General features: G+C 53.8%; 1 protein-coding gene and 1 long non-coding RNA gene across 6 annotated transcripts; one reads left to right on the top strand and one right to left on the bottom strand.

Annotated features, from left to right (window-relative positions):
• Positions 1-1,448: 1,448 nt before the first annotated feature.
• On the top strand, positions 1,449-4,582 carry POU3F3 (POU class 3 homeobox 3). Its single transcript, XM_027070292.2, has one exon. It carries the CDS (start codon positions 1,520-1,522, stop codon positions 3,017-3,019), a length of 1,500 nt encoding a protein of 499 aa, XP_026926093.2. The 5' UTR covers positions 1,449-1,519; the 3' UTR covers positions 3,020-4,582.
• Positions 4,583-11,446: 6,864 nt separating this feature from the next.
• On the bottom strand, positions 11,447-19,501 carry LOC113602433 (uncharacterized). 5 transcript variants are annotated; one of them, XR_008289243.1, is made up of 6 exons: positions 18,459-19,501; positions 17,096-18,281; positions 13,418-15,433; positions 12,611-12,651; positions 12,030-12,343; positions 11,447-11,599 (listed from the first exon to the last, which is right to left on the bottom strand). It is a non-coding gene; the product is annotated as an uncharacterized LOC113602433 (long non-coding RNA). The 5 variants fall into 5 exon arrangements; XR_003423852.2 differs by having other exon boundaries at positions 17,096-17,474; positions 18,222-19,497; XR_008289245.1 differs by having other exon boundaries at positions 17,096-17,421; positions 18,222-19,497.
• Between the last annotated feature and the right edge of the window lie 997 nt (positions 19,502-20,498).

Here is a 20,498-nt window from a genome sequence, read left to right as displayed (position 1 = left end):
CGGGCCTGCCAATCACCCAGCGGGTAGCCAATCAGCGGGGGCCCTGGTGCTCGACTTCCTTGTATTTGGGAAAGTGTGGTGGTGGGTGCGCGCTCGCGGCGGAGGGTAAACATTCGACAGTCCCTGCTCTGAGAGGGAGGGACAGAGAGCGAACTGTCAGATCCCTGCGAGAGCGGGCGGGCGAGCGAGGGAGAGGGAGTGAGAGAGAGAGAGAGGGAGGGAGAGGGAAAGTGAGAGAGGGAGAGAGCGCGAACGAGGGCGCAGAGCGAGCTCCCGCTGCAACTCCGCTCCGGCTCGGCCAGCGCCAGCGCCGTCGGTGCACTCTACGAGCCGTGCAACGTGCCCACTGGAGTTGGTTGTGTATCAAGGATCCCCTATATGCACACACACACCTCCACCTCCACCAATGCACTCTTCTTCCTCCTCCTCCTCCAGACAACTGCTGGGAAAAAAATAAAACACCAACCCCAACCGTCAGCAACAAGGTAACAGAGCCATTCGACCTCATTTTTCTCCTGTTCAATTTTTTCCTTGTTATATTTGTTTCCTAATTTCTGCCCAAAAGGAAAGATGTCGCATCAGACTGTGACTGTTGCGAGGAGAATGAAAAAGGACTCTTGTTTCAGAGGCAACCAAGAGCTCCGGCAATAGCAACTTCAGAGAAATGCACCATCGCAAGAAGTTTTCCTAGGACAGAACAAAACTTGAAACGAAAGGACCAGAGGAGGAGAGCAGGAGCCAGCCTCTCCTCTCCGCACACGCGAGCAGCCAGCATCACCACGCCTTCAAGGACGGAAAAAAAGTTTTACTACTCTAAGGGAAAACGAGTGAAATGTGTTCCTGAGGAGGAGAGAAGAGAGCGGGCAAGGAAAGCAGCGGTCCGGTTGCTGGTCACCCACAATTTGGTTAAGGAAGAAAGGAACGGCTGCTTTCTTTGTTGTCTCCCGTGAAATCTTCACTTAGCAGGTGGACTGAGCCCCGCGCCCGGGCAGAGTCCGCGCTCGGCGGAGGACGGCAAGAGGAGCGGGAGCCGGCGCGCCCCGCCAAAGAGCCCGGAGCGCAGGCCCGCGCCCTGCCCGGTGAGCCCCGCTGGAGCGAGCGGAACGCGCCGGGGCTGGGGGGCGGCCACGACCCCCCCTGAAGGGGGCGGCCACGGAGCGCGCCCCGAGAAGCGAGCCCCCCTCCCTAGAGCGCTGCTCCTGCTGCTCCTGCTGCTGCTGCTGCTGCTGCTGACCAAGGCCGGCCGGCGACCCCCGCGCCCTGCCGAGCGGCCTTGCAGCTGCAGCCGGGGGCCGCGGCGGCGGCGGCGGCGGCGGCGGCGGCGGGGGCGGAGGCGGCGGAGGAGGAGGCGGCGGCGAAGGCGGCGGGGCCGGCCGGGGCCCGGGGCGGGGGCGGGGGAGGAGGGGGGGGAGGAGGCGGGAGGCGGGGGGGCGCGGCGGCGGCGGCGGCGGCGGCCGCGGCTGCTGCTGCTGCGGCGGCGGCGGTGGTGGCGGCGGTGGGGTGGCGGGAGCGGAGCGGCATGGCCACGGCGGCTTCTAACCCCTACCTGCCGGGGAACAGCCTGCTGGCGGCCGGCTCCATTGTACACTCGGACGCGGCGGGAGCCGGCGGCGGCGGGGGCGGCGGCGGCGGCGGGGGCGGCGGCGGCGGCGCGGGCGGCGGCGGGGGCGGCATGCAGCCCGGCAGCGCCGCCGTGACCTCAGGCGCCTACCGAGGGGACCCGTCCTCCGTCAAGATGGTCCAGAGCGACTTCATGCAGGGGGCCATGGCCGCCAGCAACGGCGGCCATATGCTAAGCCACGCGCATCAGTGGGTCACGGCCCTACCCCACGCCGCCGCCGCCGCCGCCGCCGCTGCCGCCGCCGCCGTGGAGGCCAGCTCGCCGTGGTCCGGCAGCGCCGTGGGCATGGCCGGCAGCCCCCAGCAACCGCCGCAGCCGCCGCCGCCGCCGCCGCAGGGCCCCGACGTGAAGGGCGGCTCGGGTCGCGACGACCTGCACGCGGGCACCGCGCTGCACCACCGCGGGCCGCCGCACCTCGGGCCCCCGCCGCCGCCCCCGCACCAGGGCCACCCGGGGGGCTGGGGGGCCGCCGCCGCCGCAGCCGCCGCCGCCGCCGCCGCCGCAGCCGCCGCACACCTCCCGTCCATGGCCGGGGGCCAGCAGCCGCCGCCGCAGAGTCTGCTCTACTCGCAGCCCGGGGGCTTCACGGTGAACGGCATGCTGAGCGCGCCCCCGGGCCCGGGCGGCGGCGGCGGCGGCGCGGGCGGCGGCGCCCAGAGCCTGGTGCACCCGGGGCTGGTGCGCGGGGACACGCCCGAGCTGGCCGAGCACCACCACCACCACCACCACCACGGGCACCCGCACCCGCCGCACCCGCACCACGCGCAGGGGCCTCCGCACCACGGCGGCGGCGGCGCGGGGCCCGGGCTCAACAGTCACGACCCGCACTCGGACGAGGACACACCGACGTCGGACGACCTGGAGCAGTTCGCCAAGCAGTTCAAGCAGCGGCGCATTAAACTCGGCTTCACGCAGGCCGACGTGGGGCTGGCTCTGGGCACGCTGTACGGCAACGTGTTCTCGCAAACCACCATCTGCCGCTTCGAGGCCCTGCAGCTGAGCTTCAAGAACATGTGCAAGCTCAAGCCGCTGCTGAACAAGTGGCTGGAGGAGGCGGACTCGAGCACCGGCAGCCCCACGAGCATCGACAAGATCGCGGCGCAGGGCCGCAAGCGCAAGAAGCGGACCTCCATAGAGGTGAGCGTCAAGGGCGCGCTCGAGAGCCACTTCCTCAAGTGCCCCAAGCCCTCCGCGCAGGAGATCACCAACCTGGCCGACAGCCTGCAGCTGGAGAAGGAGGTGGTGCGGGTCTGGTTCTGCAACCGGCGCCAAAAGGAGAAGCGCATGACGCCGCCCGGGATCCAACAGCAGACGCCCGACGACGTCTACTCGCAGGTGGGCACCGTGAGCGCCGACACGCCGCCGCCGCACCACGGACTGCAGACGAGCGTGCAGTGAAGGCAAGGGGCGCAGCGCGAAGAGGGCCGCCGCCGCCGCCGCCGCCGCCTCCGCAGCCGCTGTCAGCACCGCCGCCAACCCCCGCCGCCGCCGCCGCCGCCGCCGCCGCCGCGCCGACCCGCACCGGGGCCGCACCGGGCCCAGGCCAGTCCGCCGCCTTCCCCTCCGCCCAAAGACAAACATGCCCGCCCTTGGAGGAGAGAGAGAGAGAGAGAGAGAGAGACGGACCAAGAAGACATTTCTGAAGTCCAAGGAAGGAGGGGCAAAACACAAAACAAAAGCGTAACAAATAACCAGACTGTTTTATATACGTATATATAACAAACAAAACCGGAAGAGAAAAAGGAGGCGATCATGAGATCTCGTTTATACTGTGGTGGTGTTTCCTTTTTGTTTTTCTGTTTTCTTTTTAAAGAAGGGTGAAGATGCCTAGCGCACCAAAACTGCACTCGTGAGGTTTTCCCCACCCTAGGAAGTCCTACATGGCAACAGTGGACAGCACCTAGCACCTGCCTCGTCCTCGCCTCTTAAAAAAAAAAAAAAAAAAAAAAAAAAAGCGGCTCCCCCCCCCCTCCGCCCCCGCTCTCCTTTTCACTCCCCCCATCCAAAGGGCTGACTAAAGTGATCTACCGAAACTTTCTTTCCTGGGAGCGACGTGCAAGAAAGCAGAGGCACCCTGTTTTAGTTGGCCATGTTAAAGTCATTTGGGGACAAATGGACTATGAAATAGGAAGGAGAAAACAAAGAACAGTCTTCAGGAAAAAAAAAAAAGAAAGCAAGCAAGAAAGAAAATATTCACAGCTTTTGAAATTAACAGACTGAATAGCAAAGCCAAAAGAAAAAGTCTTCTCAAAGTAACCTTGGAAATAAAGCATCACGAAAGAGCAGAGGGATGGGCGAGGGAGAAGGGGACGGCTACCCAGGAGTGGGGGAGGCCAGGCTGAGTCGGGCAGGGCGGGTGGACTGGGCTAGGAGCAAGGCCCCGCCACCAGCCCCGGCTTTAACGGCGGGCACTCGGGTGGATGAGGCCTAAAGATTCCACCGCGAATATTTTTTTTATTAATATTTTTATTTTTTATTTCTGGACTGACTCAGATAAAGAGATTTAGAAGGACTGAGCACCAGCCGCTGCACTCCTCTGGACTTCTCTCCTCAATCCGTTGCCAACTTTGATTGAATGGGTGCTGTGGATGTGATTATATAATACTGCCATTTCCAAGCAGTGTTTTTGGTAGGTTTTAATAAACAGACTTTTCAAAAGACGGCAATATAGAATTGTTAGATCCGTTGTTGATCTAAAAATATTTGCTTTATATTTTCATTAAATGACTTCTTTTAATATTTTATTCAGAATACTTATGAACTGCTGCAAAACGGTAATTTATTTTTCCCCAGATCTTGTATTACGTGTTTTTTTCAGACGAGCACAAATCAAAATGAAATGAAAATATGGACAGTTGCTAGGTAGTAAGGGTATCTTTTGATGTGATCATTTGATTGTAATTTAATTTGAGTAGTGATTCCGTAAGAGCTGATCGAGAAAATAAATTTGTTAGAATGAAATAGTCTGTGTCTGATGCATACACACTATGTGGGAAGAAAAGAGTGCTTTAGGAAATATTTTTTTACTAATGCAAATCCTTAAGTGGTAGCACTGAGGAAGTACAGCCTGCTCCACGAAATACGGAGTAAAGGACAGACGTGACAGAAACTGCTAGTACTTTAACATAGTTGTCACTCCTCGTTAATCCATAAATTTCACAACATTTTTCTCTCCCTTGGTTTTAGTGGGTGTTTTTAGTGTTTCTAGGTGAGATTGTCTAAATACTAGTTCTTTTCTCGGAGATACCTGTGTCCTTTATCATCTTGACCAGAAGATTGGACTACATCACCAGTAAAAATGTGCCAACTGGTTATTAATGGCTAATACATAGCTCCCCCCCCACCCACCCACCCAAGTTCACCCTCTCTTTTCCCTCCCTTCCTCCCACCATATTGCTAGGTCTCTTTCCTCTTTTTCTGAAGGCTAATAGTTGTAAAGAATAGCTTACAAGTCTATAAGATATTTTTATATTAATCACTTCCCATTAATAACTATATGAAGTTCAGTTTAAATTATTAAGCTGTTTTGGGTTTTCTGTTTCTGTTTTAGTTGTTTGCCTTGTACTGAAAGAATGTAGTTCTAAAATCCTGATTAGGGTCCACACTGCATTACCCCCAGTGTGATTACCAGCTCAGACTTTCTATGTCCCTGTCTTTCCCCAGTATGATTCCATATCTACTTTACTGGTGCTGGGGGGTTGAGCTTTTTTTGATCACTCCTCAGATACACCATGCAGAGTGGTCACATTTATCAAGTCAATGTATCAATATTTACCATGTGGGAAAATGAAAGTGTAATGCCTCAGGTTGTGAGTCCTACCGATGCAAAAGGCTCTGCTCAGTTGAGTCCCTTCGTCTTGTACTTAAAAAAAGTATTTGGGAGTGACACAGCAATGATTTTATGGATTAATTTCCTCCTAATCTCATTTAGCTGTCACTCACTCTTTGCCTTCTCTCATCTTCCTCTCTCTTCCTCTGATATCGATGCAGGGGTTAAAAAACCCGGAAAACTGTGAGAGCAACAGGAACAGTTATTTCTTCCAGACAGACCCTGTGTCATTTTCATAAATCAAGCCCAGCCAGATGGCCGTGTATTGGGTTGCATTATTTTAAGCACCAAATCGTACTAAAAATCACAATCATTTTGATTTGTGAAATCTGAAAAAGGCCACATTTATTAAACAGAGAGAAGGGAAAAAATGAAAACAAGAAACCACAATTTACTTTCCTTTGCCTTCATGTCTCCTCCTTCTCTTGCTATTGTAATCTCTCTGCCCAGCAAATTTACAACCTGGAGGGGGGTCGGGGGTGGGGACAAACTTTATCATTTTCTGAGGGTCTGCAGGGGCAAGCAAAAGCAAAACAGGCCTCATGAGAAAGCTGAGGATTGGGTGTGGTTGTTTTTATCTGGTGAATACTACTGGCACGTGAGATGAAATCCCATTTTCCCTACAGGAATGGTAGTGGTTGATTAGACAGAGAATAGGTCTATTTAAAATTTTAGGAGGTATTTGCTTACTTGATTTGGCTGACAACAAAAGAACTAACATTAGATTTCACACTGTTTTCTATTAAAAAGCAACCTTTTTTGCTGATTACTTTGGAAGGAGCCCCAGATTTAAGGGTAGCAGAGTAACTTTTCATTGGCGAAGAAGAGAAAGCAAGCCCATTTTATTTCATCATTTTGCATTTTTTACAGTGAGCTCATGCTTGCACTCCATATTTTTGAAAAAAAAAATCAACCCTTTGAATGTATTTACAAAATGAAATTCATGTTTGAAAAACAAAAGAGGGCAGCTATAACTGAGAGGTTTTGTGCTAAGGCTTATATTGTTACACATGTAAATAATGAAAATATTGTTATATATCACCAGATCTTTTTAATGAATTTGGTCATTGTGTTCCTTTGCAGCGCAAGTGTCTTGTGCTTCGTAAAGTGCCCATTTGTTTCCTCCATTTCAATCCACCCCTCCTCCCCTTCCAACCCAAAGGAAAGTGACAAAGTTCTGTTCCATCAATCTGGCTAATCCTGAGCTAGGCCCATTTATAGTTCGCAGTGTCCTGTGGCTCCTGATCACTTGTCCAAGCCCTTGTCACCTCAACCATCCAACCATCTTCCCTTGCAAGTCTGGGCGATAAATCATTCAAGGTGTATTTAAAATAGTCACTTTACTGTTGTTGCTCTGCCTTTTTTTTTTTTTTTTAAAGTACTTAGCCAAGGACTACTTCTTTGTTCCAAAATAGAACTGTTCATTATTGATCTTAGAGTTTCCCTCTGCTTCCCTGTAGCCTCCAGTGTTCGCTTATTACCATGCTCATAATCTGTTTTGTATGAATGGTTTTCAACATTCAGAGAATAATTGGTTCTAATATTAAATGCAGTATATACTATTGATAGTTTTATCGATAAGTGTAATATTTTAAATAATTTTAACAATTAAATTTGTTTTTTAAATTATATATTTGTAAAGTATTTATCCTGTTGGAAGCAACAATATATTGTTGTATTTATTCGTTTATTTTTGTAATAAATGATCAACCTCTTCAAGCTAAATCAAAAATGACACTTTTATATATTTATACAAAATGCTTTTTAGGATATGGGCATATTTGCACCAATTTGTATGTAAATAGAGCAAGAGCCATCAATAACTTGTAGCTTTCAGAACTAAATTGAAGGAAGAAACATTCTCTCCACATGGAGTTTAGTTTGCCCAAGTTCCAGGGTAATTAATCAAACTCTAAAATGGATGCAACAAGTATTGGCACTGGATGCAGACTTGAAATTAATTATTTAGGTGGTGGACCTGGTTTTTTTCAAGGCAGAAGGATAGAATCGAAAGAATTCTCTTCTTTCATGAAATGCACGTGGCTGACCGGACTGATTAGAACAGATGCTATGTATCGGTGATAAAACCTAATACCTGGCTGTGCTCAGACATCTATGCTGGGGGGAAAGGTGTTGAGAGTTTTGAGTTAAGACTGCGAGGCTATCAGTGACTCAGAAACAAGGTGATGTAGGAAGAAAGAGTTGTGTTATGTTTGTTTTTTAAAAATAGTTCTTCCTAAAATGGCTGTGATAAGAACCTCTCCCTCCTAGTCCTGGTCAGACAGCATGAGCAGTCAGTACAGGTGTTGCTGTTGCTGATGTTGGTAAGAGCGATGCGCGTCAGAAGTGTGGGGGCCACCTCTCCAGCTCTCCGGTTCTGTAGGTCACTTGGTCACCTCTCAGTTCCTCAGGGCGACTGTTCCGAGGGCCTGAAGTTCACCCACGTGACCTCCCGGCTGCAGGAGCCCCACCGTGGGCTTGATCTTGATTTCAATAAGGAGATCAGAGGGCTCTGGGTTTGCCTGAACTTTCCAGTCTAGAAAAGGAAACAGTGCGGAGGCTGGAAGGCATGGGTGGGGGTGGGGGAGCGGAGATAGCAAGAGGGGTACTTGTGTAATCAGATTCTTTGATTTTGTTAGCCTGGCTCATGGCCTATTAATTAGATTACTCTCTCTCTCATTCTTGATTTCACATCCGTGTTTGTTCCTGTATCCTAAAATGTGGGCGCGAGCGTGGCGAGCAGGAGCCTATGATGTCACTGCCGGCCAGCGGCGGCCGCCTGGCCTTCTGGAGGGCTGTGGGCTGCGTTCTTTATGAGTCGGGTCTTCCTCAAGGAAGAGTTGGCTCTGGAAGTGACCTCAGAGGGGTCTGGGAAGAGGGCAACTGGCATTCTCGCGGCGGCACGATGTGTGCGCTAGTGTGTGTGTGTGTGTGTGTGTGTGTCCTGCGCGCCTGTGGGTGCGGGTGAGGGGAGGGGCTGCGGAAATTCGCGGCCTGGACTCCGAAGCCCTGGGGATGCAGATGGCTTGCTCAGGTGCAGGGCCTGCCTCAAGTGGAAATGGGGATCAGAGAAGCGGAGGAGGGTAGCGCCGGGGCAGTGGGCGGCAGAAGCCCGGTTTCTCTCTGGGACGCGGGGCAGGCGGGGCGCCGAGGTGGGGCGGTGGCGGTCGCGGTGGGGTGGCCCGATCCCTGCTTGGCCCGGCCCGGCCCGCGGCCCGGCCGTAACAGCTGCTGCCAGTCCCACAAGTTGTTTTCCTCGTGGCGACCATTCAGCAAAACGCACGATCCTTTCTCAAAGATTTAAATTTCGCGGATGAATTACCATACACCGGTTGCTTAGCAACTAAATTCAAGCAGGGCTAAGAATATGCAAGCTTTTTGTATTCTCATTAATAAAATGCCACTCTGACACAGCAACCCGACTTTGGATCACTGCAACTTCTGTAAAAGCCGTAGGAGAATACAAACCGATCCTGCCATTTAATTACAGATCAAAATGGCTTGAAACGCGATGTTTTGTTCATCTATCTTCCTAAAAGCGATGTAAAAAATAACGGCTTTTCAAGAGCAGTAGTAAATTCTTTTTTTTTTTTTAATGGAGTTGTCTATCGGGGTTACTGATAATTGTCAACTGAAACTTTTTTGAAACACAAGGTTGAAATATCTCCTTTCATCAACATCTCTGCTCTCCCCCTCAGTCCCCTGTTCTCTGATCCTTCGATCGTACCCAGCCTGATAATGACAATTATTATCATAATTCAGGAAATACCCAGGCCTTGGGAGCCCTGGGGACTGACGGGCAGTTGGTAGAGCGATCGACAAGGCCGGTGGCTGGAGAAAACCTAAGAAATTGCGGAGAGAGAGAGAAATGAAAACTTGCGAAAGTTTCCTTGGAAGGTGGGTCGGCTGGAGGTCGTAGAGGTACTGACGAACACTTTTTGGAACGCCTGGGAGAATTAAAGGTAGAAATGCCTGTCGACCTCTGTTCCACGTTTGCGGATTTTCCGTGCTGGGGTCCAGCCTCCTCTCCCCGGGATTCGGTTGCAGCCTCCCCCTCCGCGGACCGCAGAGTTCAGAGGGCCTGAGTTCAGGGCCTGCTGACCCCGGCTTTCTCCGAGATCCACCTCCCCGCTGCCCCCAAGCCCTGGAGCCCTGGAGGAAAAGCAACCACGGAGTTGGACCCCCTGGGTCTTCAAAGACTCTGGCCCAGCCCAGGGCCCAGAGTCTGGGATTTACAGAAGGGGGGCACTCTGCGTCCATTCCCGAACGGTGCTGTGCCTGGAAGGGGGCGCGCTGGCTCAGAATAAGGGTCTAACGCTTGGCTACAGTTCGAATGTGGGGGGAGTAGGGGTCACAGAGGACTGGCCACGCAGGCGGGTAGGTCGCATTGTTTGGGAACGCGCCTGGATCTAGGAAGCCGAGGCTGGGGAGGCGGGTTGGGGGGGGGGGGGAGCAGGGCTGGAGGAGGCTGGTGGCTTTGTGAAGTTTCGGGCCTCCAGGCCCTGCGCGCCGCACTGGGGAGTGGAGTGCCTGGGTCACCCTGGGCACTCGGCCCGCGCCTAGGCGGAAACTCGAGCGCCCGGGGAACGCTGCATGTGCCCGGCCCCGTCACGGTCACCTCCCGAGCACAGTCCCCGGCTGGAGACTGCGGGCCCCGGGCCTGCGCGGCGCTACTGCGCTGGCGGTGGGCGAGCGCGGGCCTCAGGGGAAGACAGGGGTGCCAGGCGTCCGGTCGATGCCCAGTCTACCCGCCGAGACGATTCCGCGCCGGCTTCGCTTTGGAAGCTGCAAAAGGAGGCCGCGGTCCTCTTTAGAAAGACCCAGGGGCAAAAGTGAAACTCTCCAGATTGGTTCCAATAACATTCCCAGGGAGCCAACCCCCTTTGCTTACACTTTGGCAAACGTGAGAACTTTAGAAGTGCTCTTCCCCAGGTCAGTATGGACGCTGAAGGATAAGGACCCCCACACCTCGACTGACTCAGTTTTTACCCGATTTCTTTCTAGTGAGTTAAAAAAAAGAACAAGTGGAAAGTAAACCGTAAGTTGAAATATGTGCTCTGTTAAGTGCTCAGAGACATTAGAGTTCATTTTTCAGTAAAAGGTGCATAATCAACAGGAAGCCATTTATTTACAAATACAATTGTCCCAGACAAGTCACATTCCGTGTACGTAATTCATTAATGGAATTCGTTCCTTTTCCTCCCTTTGGAAAGAGAAATTTTAGCTTTTAAAAATAGCCAAGTCTTGGAGGAGGGGATAGTGGTTAGTTACCTGTTCCTAGAAAGGGAAGCAGGGAAGTCTGGCCAATTCCTGACTGTGGGGGGTGTTAAACAGTATAAAATAACAATTTTAAAGGTATGGGGAGCCTTTTTTTTTTTCTTTGTCACTCTCCAGAAAATAAGTTTGTTGATCTGAGTTGCTGTCACCAGACTTGTCCAGTGGCAATGCGCTGGTAACATAATCCTAGTTGGCCTGTGTGCGCCCATACATGTGAACAAAACTAAAATTTAAATAACTTGAGCTGCCTGGGAATACACCAGAATTTTATCCGTAAAACTCACTTAGTTGCCATAGTTTTAGAAATGTCTGTGGAAACGTGCCTGCCGTTCTCTCTCCTTGAGAGACGTGATCCTGGGGAGATGCTCCCACACAACATCTTAGTCACCAGTATAAGCCAGAATCACTTACCTGGAGAACCTGGGTTTGGTCTTTTCTAATTTGAGAAGCAAATTAGTGAATCCCCTTTCCCTGCAAGCTGGGAGAGGGACCTTGTCGAGGAGAGAACCATCTGGGAGGGGCAGAAGGCAGAATCAAGTGTGGGTCTCTGGGTGACCCGGGGAGTAGCAAGTAAACATCAAAAGCACAGGGCACGCTGAGGTGTATCTGGGGCTTTGTGACATCCCAATACAAGGCATGGTTACAAAGGACAAAAAAGAATGATAAACTGTTCCTGTTTCATTGTTGTAGCTACAAAATAACAGGACGGACACTGAGAGGAAAGCAAAAACATCTTTTAATACGAAAACAAAAACAAAAGGACAAGGGATGTTCTGATGAAGAGCTGCCTGGGAGATTGCACATTAGTTGTGTCCTCCAGGACTGCCTCTCGGCAGAAGGCAAGCCCATTTAGTCGGCCGGAACATTGCACACTGAAATAGAATAGATATTCATTTCAAAGAGCTCGCTTTGTGCCAGCACTGAAATACAAGGTGCCCGAACCAGCTACCCTCATTCCACCCAGGTTCAGACGGGGCAACCTCCAGGTCTGAGTTGGGACCAGACAGGTTTGTGCTCCTCCCCCACCCTGTAAGAACCTGGGAGGGAGAGTCGTTTTCATTCGCACCTCCAAGGTTGGAAACTCTCCAGCAGAGTTTTTAAAAATAAACAAGTCTAATCAGAAAGTGTAGTGCCCAGAAACTAACAAAATGAAAATAAATGTCTTGGTAGCTTGGTCTGGACAATCTGTAGGTTACAATGCGGAAAAACCCCTTAGTGAGCACAATGACGTCTACAGTATCTTTGATTAACTTTGGGGAGGGGTGGGGGACAAAGCTTTCAAACTTCCTCAGGTGGTCCTACCGATTATACTTTGTGCTCCTTGAAGATTTCATCCAGGGCTTTAAAAATGTTTCAGACCTGAAGAATGTCTTTAATTCTTCCGAGAACTATTTAATAGTTGTCCTGGATGTTTTCAACAAGACGGCGATGCAAAGTAAGTAGTCTGGGGTCCAGTGAAGTCCACCGGGTGGTAATGGTGGATACTCAAAGGCACTGAGCAACCTGCCCCTGTAATGGGCTTTCTGCTTTTCAATGAGGAGGGGCCAAGGAGGTCAACACTATTTATATATGTACCTGATCCCACCGGCTTTCCTCTATTTATCAAAGAGGAAGACCTACAAGGGAGGGGGTGAAAGGGAGGGGAGAGACCAAAAGACAGATCAGTTACTTCCCCACTTTGTTCCTGGGCCTTGAACTGGGCTTCAAGGAGGGGAATAAAAGTCTCCAGGGAAGGAACCCCCCCCCCACCCCTATTAGCCTCACCCTGACACTCTCACCCCCACCCCAAGGCCAGAAAACCCTGTGCCGGCTGATTTGTGGCAAAATGGTAACTTGAGGAACCCTGTGTGAATGTGTTACATAACATAGGGAGAGGTGCTTACGCTTGATTTTTCTCCCAGTGGCTATGAGCAGGCAGAAAGGCCTAGAAAGGAGGAATGAAGACAAATTAAATAGGAAATCTATGGGGAAATGCATAGCCCTATACAACGAAGCATGTAAGTTTACCTGCACCTCTTGTGTGCCAGAGTATCCTTTAAATACCCTACCTAGAGGTGTGCTTTGACCAAAGAGGAGGCATGTCTAATTTGGGGTTTGGGGGAAGGACAATTATACCCAAGGAGGCTGGGATCCGGTGGCCCTGGAGCCAGTAGAAGCCAAGTTAGTTCCAAGCTCTGTGTTATCCCCACCTGCTCTTTCTGATGGAATCCTCACGTCCTTACTCTGGGAGGGCAGGTGACCCCTTCCCCATGCACCCTGCTGTGCCCACCCCAGTCTCCCCGGCCTGTGGCAGGTGAGCTACTCATTCGCCAGCAGCAGGAGCCCACCGCTGCAGCAGTCCGAGGTCACATTCAGAAAGCTTGTTCTTCCCCGGAGAGCCTCCCCCAAAGGCGAAGGGCGATGCGAACCGAGTTCCTCTGCCCCAAGCGCGAAGGGGAAATCCTAACCAAGGGACAAGCATTATGCAGGAGAGGATCTGCAGCGGGCAGTTGATCTGGGCAGATCCCCAGCGCCAGGCCCTCTCCGCAGAGGGACGGGGCTGGGGGGAGGGGGCCTGGGGGGGGGGGGCGTGCTGTGGCGGTGGCGGGCGGGCCCGGGGAGAGGGAGCAGCCGAAGGCGCGCAAGCTGACAAAGCTGTAACAAAGGATTCAAGCAAAAGTAGTACCAAGGATCTTTAAATTATCACACACCTTACAGGCGTGTCCCCAGCTCCCGGGACATAGAGTCCGTTGATTGTTCCCCCGGGCTCCGCAGACGTGCCCAGGCTGTCAATGGTGCAAGGCTGGCTGCCCGGCTTCACGGCCTCGGCCCCTGCGCTCCCGCAGGCCCGCCGCGGGCATGGGTGGGTGGCGGCGCCTGGGTCCGCCGGGCCTCGTCGGTGGCTGTTCCTCCGGTGGCGCAGTGAGGCCGCGGTCTTGCTGGGCAACATCCCTGGCCCTTGGTTGCTCCCCCCCCCCACCCCTCCGCGAAGGTCATGGGCTGCGATCAGGCCTGGCAGTGGAGGCCCAGAAGCAGTCCACACGCCTCCCTGCTGGACAAGAAGAACGCTGGAGAAAAGGGGAGCTCCTGGGTTTGGCGGATGTCTGAGTCACCATGGCCTTTGCAAGGAGAGCAAGCAGGACACCATGGAAAAGACGCCCCGGGACGTGCTTTTGAGGCTTTCAAGGAGGCTAAGCTTGGGCACTCGAGTCCTCCCCCCACCCTCGCTGAGGCTCCCAGAGCCCCCCATACCCTCTGGCCCTTCTGTCACCGCTGCCCCCAGGCCTCCCTTCACCACCAAACCTTGGCAGTGACCCGGCGCCCCTGCTCTGGGTAGGTATTGGTGGATAGGAGTTGAAGCCCCAGCACCCGGTTCGGGAAAGTTGAGACCAAAGCAGCAGGGGAGTGATTGTGAATGGTGAGGCAGAACAGCATAAAGACCCCAAACTTCCCCCTGGTGCCCCCACTGGGTTCCCGAGGCTCCCCCTTGCAGCTACCCGGGCCTTTGAGAGTTGATGAGAAAGGCATTTTTTTTTCTGGGAACTCTGGGTCCCAGGAGGGCAGCTGGGCCAGGCGGGAGAAAAGGAAGAAGCCCTCACACTCTGAGGTCAGGAGGACGAGTAGGGAGAAGAACCCATCAGGACGCGGTGCCCCTCCACTGGTGACAAAGGAGGTGATGAGAACAAAATTGGGGAAGAAGGATAGAAGTGGGTATAAACTGTGTTCAGTGACCATCCCTCTCCTTCATGGTGTCCTCTTCCTTTAATTCAACCCAGAGGGGGCCCCTCGGAAGAGCTGCAGACTGTGGGGCTTCCAGCCGCCTGCGCCCACCCAGCAGGGCTTCACAGCCCCCCGGGGCAGCCCAGAGTGGAAGGTCTGCCAAAGTTGGCTCAACCCTCGGGCCAGGCCTCCAGAGGCTTCTTCCCTCCCACCTCCCCCCCAACCCTGGCTGGCCTGAGCTGGGCTGGGCTGGGGCTCCGACCTCACCAATGGCCTCCGGAGTGGGGCCGGCTAGGAAATTCCAGCCAGGCAGCCCAGCATGGCAGAGAGAACTGGAGGGAGGGAGTGACACTACCCCTGGCTCCGTACAAGTGCAAATGAGATGCATTCTGGCTGATCAGTCCACTGTATTTTATGCAACTTAATGTCGATGTCTTGTCAACTCTTCCCATCGGGAAGAATAACAGAAAATTTTAACGAGAATTTGTGTGTCTGTGGTTTCCGACTACAGTTCCGGGCAGGGAGATGGGGTGAGGCTGGAGACAGGGAGGTTTGCTGACATGAGCAGCGTTGTATAAACCCCCCTAAAATGCAACGTTAGGCCACAAAGAAGGAAACAAGAGGCAGGATGGGTTAAGGTTGCTGACAAGAGACCCTGATGCAACTAGTTGGATCTCTGGCTGGGGAAAGTTTAAAGCGGTGACATTTCTTTTCAAGGAGCAAAATGTATTTGTATTTACTTGGGTGCAGGGGACAGATCAAACCCTCCTCCCAGCTTACCTGACATCTTGAATGTCTAAGGGCCACTTAGGGGGAGTCTCAGGAGTCCACCAGGAGAGAAAAGGGCCGTGGAGGCCCTCTCTGGGTGACAGCATTCGCTGCCCTCTTTCTGTGTCAGTTTCAAAGCAAGTTGTAAGTTGCGGAAACTTGCCTCCACCTCTGACCAGACTCGCCCACCAGGTTTCCTGAGAAAGCAAGTCCCGTCAGACCTAGATGATAGACGCCTCCTGTAAAGGGAGAGAACGGCAGGGCAGGGCGAGTCCCAGAGACCAAAGGAGCCTCCAGTGTCCTGCCCCAGGGCCACCTCATGTGGTTCACATGGGCGCTTTGGGAGAGCTCTCTCTTTTTCCTTCTTTCCGTTCTTTCTTTCTTCCTTTATTTCTTTCTCTTTTTCTTTCCTTCCTTCTTTCCCTTTTCTTTCTTTCTCTTTCTTTCTTTCCTTTCTTTTTCTTTCTCTTTCTTTTTCTTTCTCTTTCTTTCCTTCTTTCTTTCTTTTCTTCCCTCCTCCCCACCCCCCCCCCCCCAGCACAGAGCCCCTAGAAGTCCTGATGTACAGCCAGAGAGGACTGGAGGGCCAGCTCCACCCTCCTCCTCTGCCCCTCCTCATAGGTATTGTTGTCTCAGGCTTGTCTGCAGCTGACCCAAGGCAGGGGAACAATGGGTTTTCTAAGCCCTGTTCCCAAGCCCTGCCCTTCTCCCCCCTGCCAGGCTCAGTGGTAGGCAGGGCACAAATGGCTGAGAGTAAGGGGAGCTTCGTGCCAGCTCTTGCCCCCTCTTTCATGATGTTCTCAGGGTCAGCAGGGAATTTGTTGTTGACATATGAAGCTGTCCTGTGAAGATCTGCCTCTGGGGTCGGTCGGCTGCCCACTCAAGGAAGCTATGGTAGTTTTACTCTCAGGACCCAGGGTATTATGTAGGTTGCTAACAGTCAGGGCCAGGAAGGAGAGACAGGCACCCTGGGAGCCAGTGAAGGGAGACTACCCCAGGCCCATTTCATTCAGGTGAGGTTGTGGGACCCTCCGGGTGGCCAAGATGATTCCACGCTATCCTGTTACCTGTGGAGGACTCCTTTCTCTGCAGTATTCCTTGGCTGAGGTGTGAGATGCCCTCACTGCTGGGCAATTAACTCGAACAAAATAGAACGGGGAGGGGGTGATCATGTGCTTCCAGTCAAGACAAGGGGCCACCCGGCACTCTGAAACTATCCAAACTTTTACGCTGCTTAGCAGAGGAGTCTGCTGGTCGCCAGCAGCTCAGGTTTCTGCCGTGCAGCGTGGGCATTTCCATGCCCGCCTGGTAAATACATCAGAACCAGATGTATGCTGCTGCTCTGGGCTTCCACCCAGGGGCCAGGGTGCTGGGGACACGTCCCAAACAAGACAGACTTGAAATTCATTGCCCCCCACTCACCCAGCGGCCTGAGAGGCCACTAGAAAGGGCTGGACTCCAGGGCAATGAGCGGAGGTGACCTACAGCAAAATGAGCTGCTAGCTCCTCTCCAAAGGTTTGGCCGCCTTTCTCCCCCTGCTGCATGGTGGCTGACCAGAGCCCCTGCAAGTTGCCCCGTCCCTCTCTTCTTGCTATGGGATCCCAACAGGCAGCTGGTTCCCTTGTGTCCTCCCAGGTCAGTTCTTTCCATCTGGGATCACAAGTGTGTCCACAAAGAGGCAGGGAGGAGCGAGAAACCATCTTCACTAATAAACAAACCCAGTCACAGTAGCCAGTACCCCAACAGACCCTTCTCGCTACCTTTTACTTCGTTAGCAGTCGCTCAGCTTTTGACAGGCCGAAACCATTTCAACCCACTAGCAAAAAGAAAAATTTTAAAGGTAGGCCCCGTTCCTCATTTCTCCTTGGCTCCCCAAGTTCACCATCGCTCACTTCCTCACCTCCCAGCCATCTGGATATCCATTAGCCCATCCGAAGATCTCAAACACTTGTTCCTTAAAATCTTCTAGGGCTTAAGCATTTCCCCAGTCACTGGTGAGGGAACACACCCTCCCCACTCCAGGGCCGCATCCAAGCCTGGTAACTCATCGCATAACTCGATGCCCCCCAGAAACACAGATTCCCTCATTTATCAGGAGTAGCAATAAACTTTACTGAAAGAGAGAAATTCAGCATTGACTGTGCATGGGATACCTACTGATGGACTCTTTGAAAACATCCTCTCTAGCTTCTGACCTCCTCCGTTGGGGTGGAGTGCTGTAAACATCTTAGGTAGCAGAATTTGGAAACAGCTTGATCACCGCGAGCAGCTTTGGAGTCCTTCACTCCAACCATTAGTAATAAAGTCATTAATAGTCATAATGGGCATTTAATTGCTTGATCTGATTGGTGCTTTCCTCCCGACCCCATTTAGTTTCTTGGGGGAAGTACAAGGGGTCCAGAACCAGTAAAGGGAAGCCATTTGCAGGCCACTTTCTCAAGCAGAAGGGAAAGTACTTTTGTTATATTTGCAGACATGTGTCTCACACATTTTTCGCCCTGCTTTTTGTAAACTAAGAATAAACATTACAGATCTGGGTTTTAATTTCTCCAGATGGGATCATAAAGTACCTAGGAGAATATATATATATATATATATATATATATATATATATGTAATAGAATTGAGGACACATGGCTGCTGTTCACACTGAAAGCCGAAAAGAGGCTCAAGGCGAAAGGAGGAACAATTGAACCGTCCGTGGGACCGAGTGTGTGAGCAAGTTCGCTTTATTCCTTCTCAGGAAGAGGGTCTGCGGCGGCGAGGGAAAGTTTCCCCGGGTGTTTGAAGAGGCACTTTTCAAGGCTGGCCGGACCTTCCCACCAGCCAGGCGGCTCGGCTCGGGGCTTCGTGACCCCTCCTCCCAAATCACGCCCCCCCCCCCCCCTCCTGTCCTCGGGCTCTTCGTTTCATCCCGGCTGTCCTCTTAGGAACCCCACCGGAGAACTTCCTCCGAGGGTCCAGGCTGCGCTCCCTCTGCCCTGCCCCTGCCTCTCCTGCCCGCTCCCCCCGCGCCCCGGACTCACCCCGCGCGGTCCTTCCACTCCGCACAACAGACAGGAAACCGGCCTCAGTCGGGGCAACATCTGAAACCACATTTTATCAATACCATCAAAGACCAGCGCACACACGTAGGGCTCTGAGCTCCGGAGCCCGCTTCTTGCCGAAAACCGGGTATAGGGGGAGGGCGGTTAGGGCGAGAAATCCTCCCTCCAACCGCGATTTCAGCTTTCTTATGGAAATGAACGCGACGGGCCGCTCACCCCGCGCCCGGCTCAGGATCCCTAGCCCTGTGCTCCCGTTAGCCCCCGCCCTCCCAGCCCCGGGTTCTCGCCGGGACCGGCGCGTGTGGACGCGCTCTCCGGGCGCCCCGGCCGCGGCGCGCGCGGGGACCCGGGCCGGTGGGCTCCCCTCCGCCCGGCTGGCCGCCGCCGGCGTTACATATTCAGAGATAGCTACTTTCTTAAAGGAGAACCGACCGCGCGGCAAAGTTCAGAGCCGAGGGGAGGCACAAAGGAAGGTGTCGGCTCCCGTGTGTTCTCGAGGTTGGGGCGACGCATCCCCTCTCCGCCGCAGTGCCCACTCAGACTGCATTAAGGAGAGGATCGGGGGCCCGGAGCGCCTCTGGTCGAGCCACTCTTCTTGGAGGGCGTGGAAGGAGAGAGTCACTTGGTGTGTGGGGACAAAGCTCCCACCTGGATCCCTAATGGGTTATTTTAAAATTCGCGATCGCAGCTTACGCCCTAAGGTACCCAGGGGCTTATTTCAAGAGGAGGCTGTTATATGGCACCGCTCGGGCTCAAGGGCAGCAAGAAAGTTTGCCCTTGGTTGTTGGAGACGCACGCACGCACGAAGTTTATTAAGCCTTGCACCGAACAGTTCCCTTTGAACGGTTAAAACAACAAAACCACCACCTGCCCCCTTCTTTTAAAAAGAGAGCTGGGGCGGTAAGTCGGGACAGAGGAAGGGGTTGTAATGAGCGCGTCACGACACGCTGGTGTCTGCGCCCCAGTTCGCGGCGCGGCCCCGGCCCCTCTCCCCCTCCCCGCGCACCCGGCACCCGCGTTCCGGGGCCGCGGGCGCCGGCTTCCCCAGGCCGCGGCCGGGCGCCCGTCTGCTCCCGGGGAGCGCCGCCAGGGCCCCAGCAGCGAACCCGAGGGTTTCCCACTTGGGCAAGGAAATGGCGAAAGTTCTCGGCCGGCCCTGCGGAGGGGCCTCCTAGAAGCGCGCTCCACCCGGAGCCCGGCTGACCCGCGACGTGGGGCCCCGCGTGGTGCCGGGGCGACGCCCGCGCCTGTGCCCGGCCTCGCGCGCGCCCTCCCCATCACTCACACTCACACCCCGCGGTGCTTTTTGTTCCGGGCCAGGCTCACTTTCACAAGTGGTTAGAAAAGTCTTGAGCGCCATCTAACGGGAGCAGCAAAAAGTTGGCGCTGGGTGGAGGTTAGGACCCAAGAGGCGCAGGGGCCTGGCCTGGAGGGTTCTCTCCCCCCACCCTCCTCGCACTCCGGGGCTAGACACCCCACCCTCGCCACACACGTACACACATGCTCCGGAATCCGGATTCCCCCTCTGAAGCCCACTTTCTGAGGGAAGCGATACCCGTCTGGCCTGCCTGCCCGCCAGGGGCTGTCCCCTACGCCCCTGTCCTCTCTTCCCTTCCTTTCCACGGTCCCCCAGGCCACCGAAGAAGTTGGATCGCCTTGCACCTGAGGTGATAGGGCCCTGGTGTCGTTCAAGTTCTCTCTTTTTCCTTTTGGGCTCTGAAGGAAAGTCCCAAGTAGCCCTGGGAGGGCACACCTGTCTTCCAAAAGAACAGCCACATAATGAAGAGGTCTGCAGCCAAAGAAGCTTCCAGAGGGTTGAGGAAAGGATGTGAAAGAGGATAACGGTAATGAAACAGAAAGGAAGCGCTCAACTGAGGGCAGTTTGGTCCGGGATGGCCTCGGGAGAGATTTAATGTCCCCAGGGAGGAAAGAGAATGGATTCTGAGGAGCTGTCCTGGAAAGTGGGAGAAATCTGACCAGTGGTGAAGCCCAGGAAGGGAGGGTCTCCAAAGAGGGCAAAAAAGTAGAGTGGAAGAGAGGGACCCACCTACCCAGGAGGTGGGTGGCAATTTGAGGAGGTCTAAGCCCCTCCTGAGGGTTCCAAGCCACTGTGAGGAACTTGGTCACCTGAGATAAAAACAGGGGGCACGCACTCCTTTCAGGTCAGGACATCTGCAGAGGCTGATATCTGTGACCAGCTGTGAAACAAGGACGACAAGGAGGAAGGGTGGCAGGCCCGAATCACCCTCTCCTGAT

Source organism: Acinonyx jubatus, chromosome A3, assembly GCF_027475565.1.
Source record: "Acinonyx jubatus isolate Ajub_Pintada_27869175 chromosome A3, VMU_Ajub_asm_v1.0, whole genome shotgun sequence".
In the NCBI taxonomy this organism is placed as follows: Eukaryota; Metazoa; Chordata; class Mammalia; order Carnivora; family Felidae; genus Acinonyx; species Acinonyx jubatus.
The sequence above is the reverse complement of the archived record's forward strand: the minus strand, read 5'-3'. Positions and strand labels throughout refer to the sequence as shown.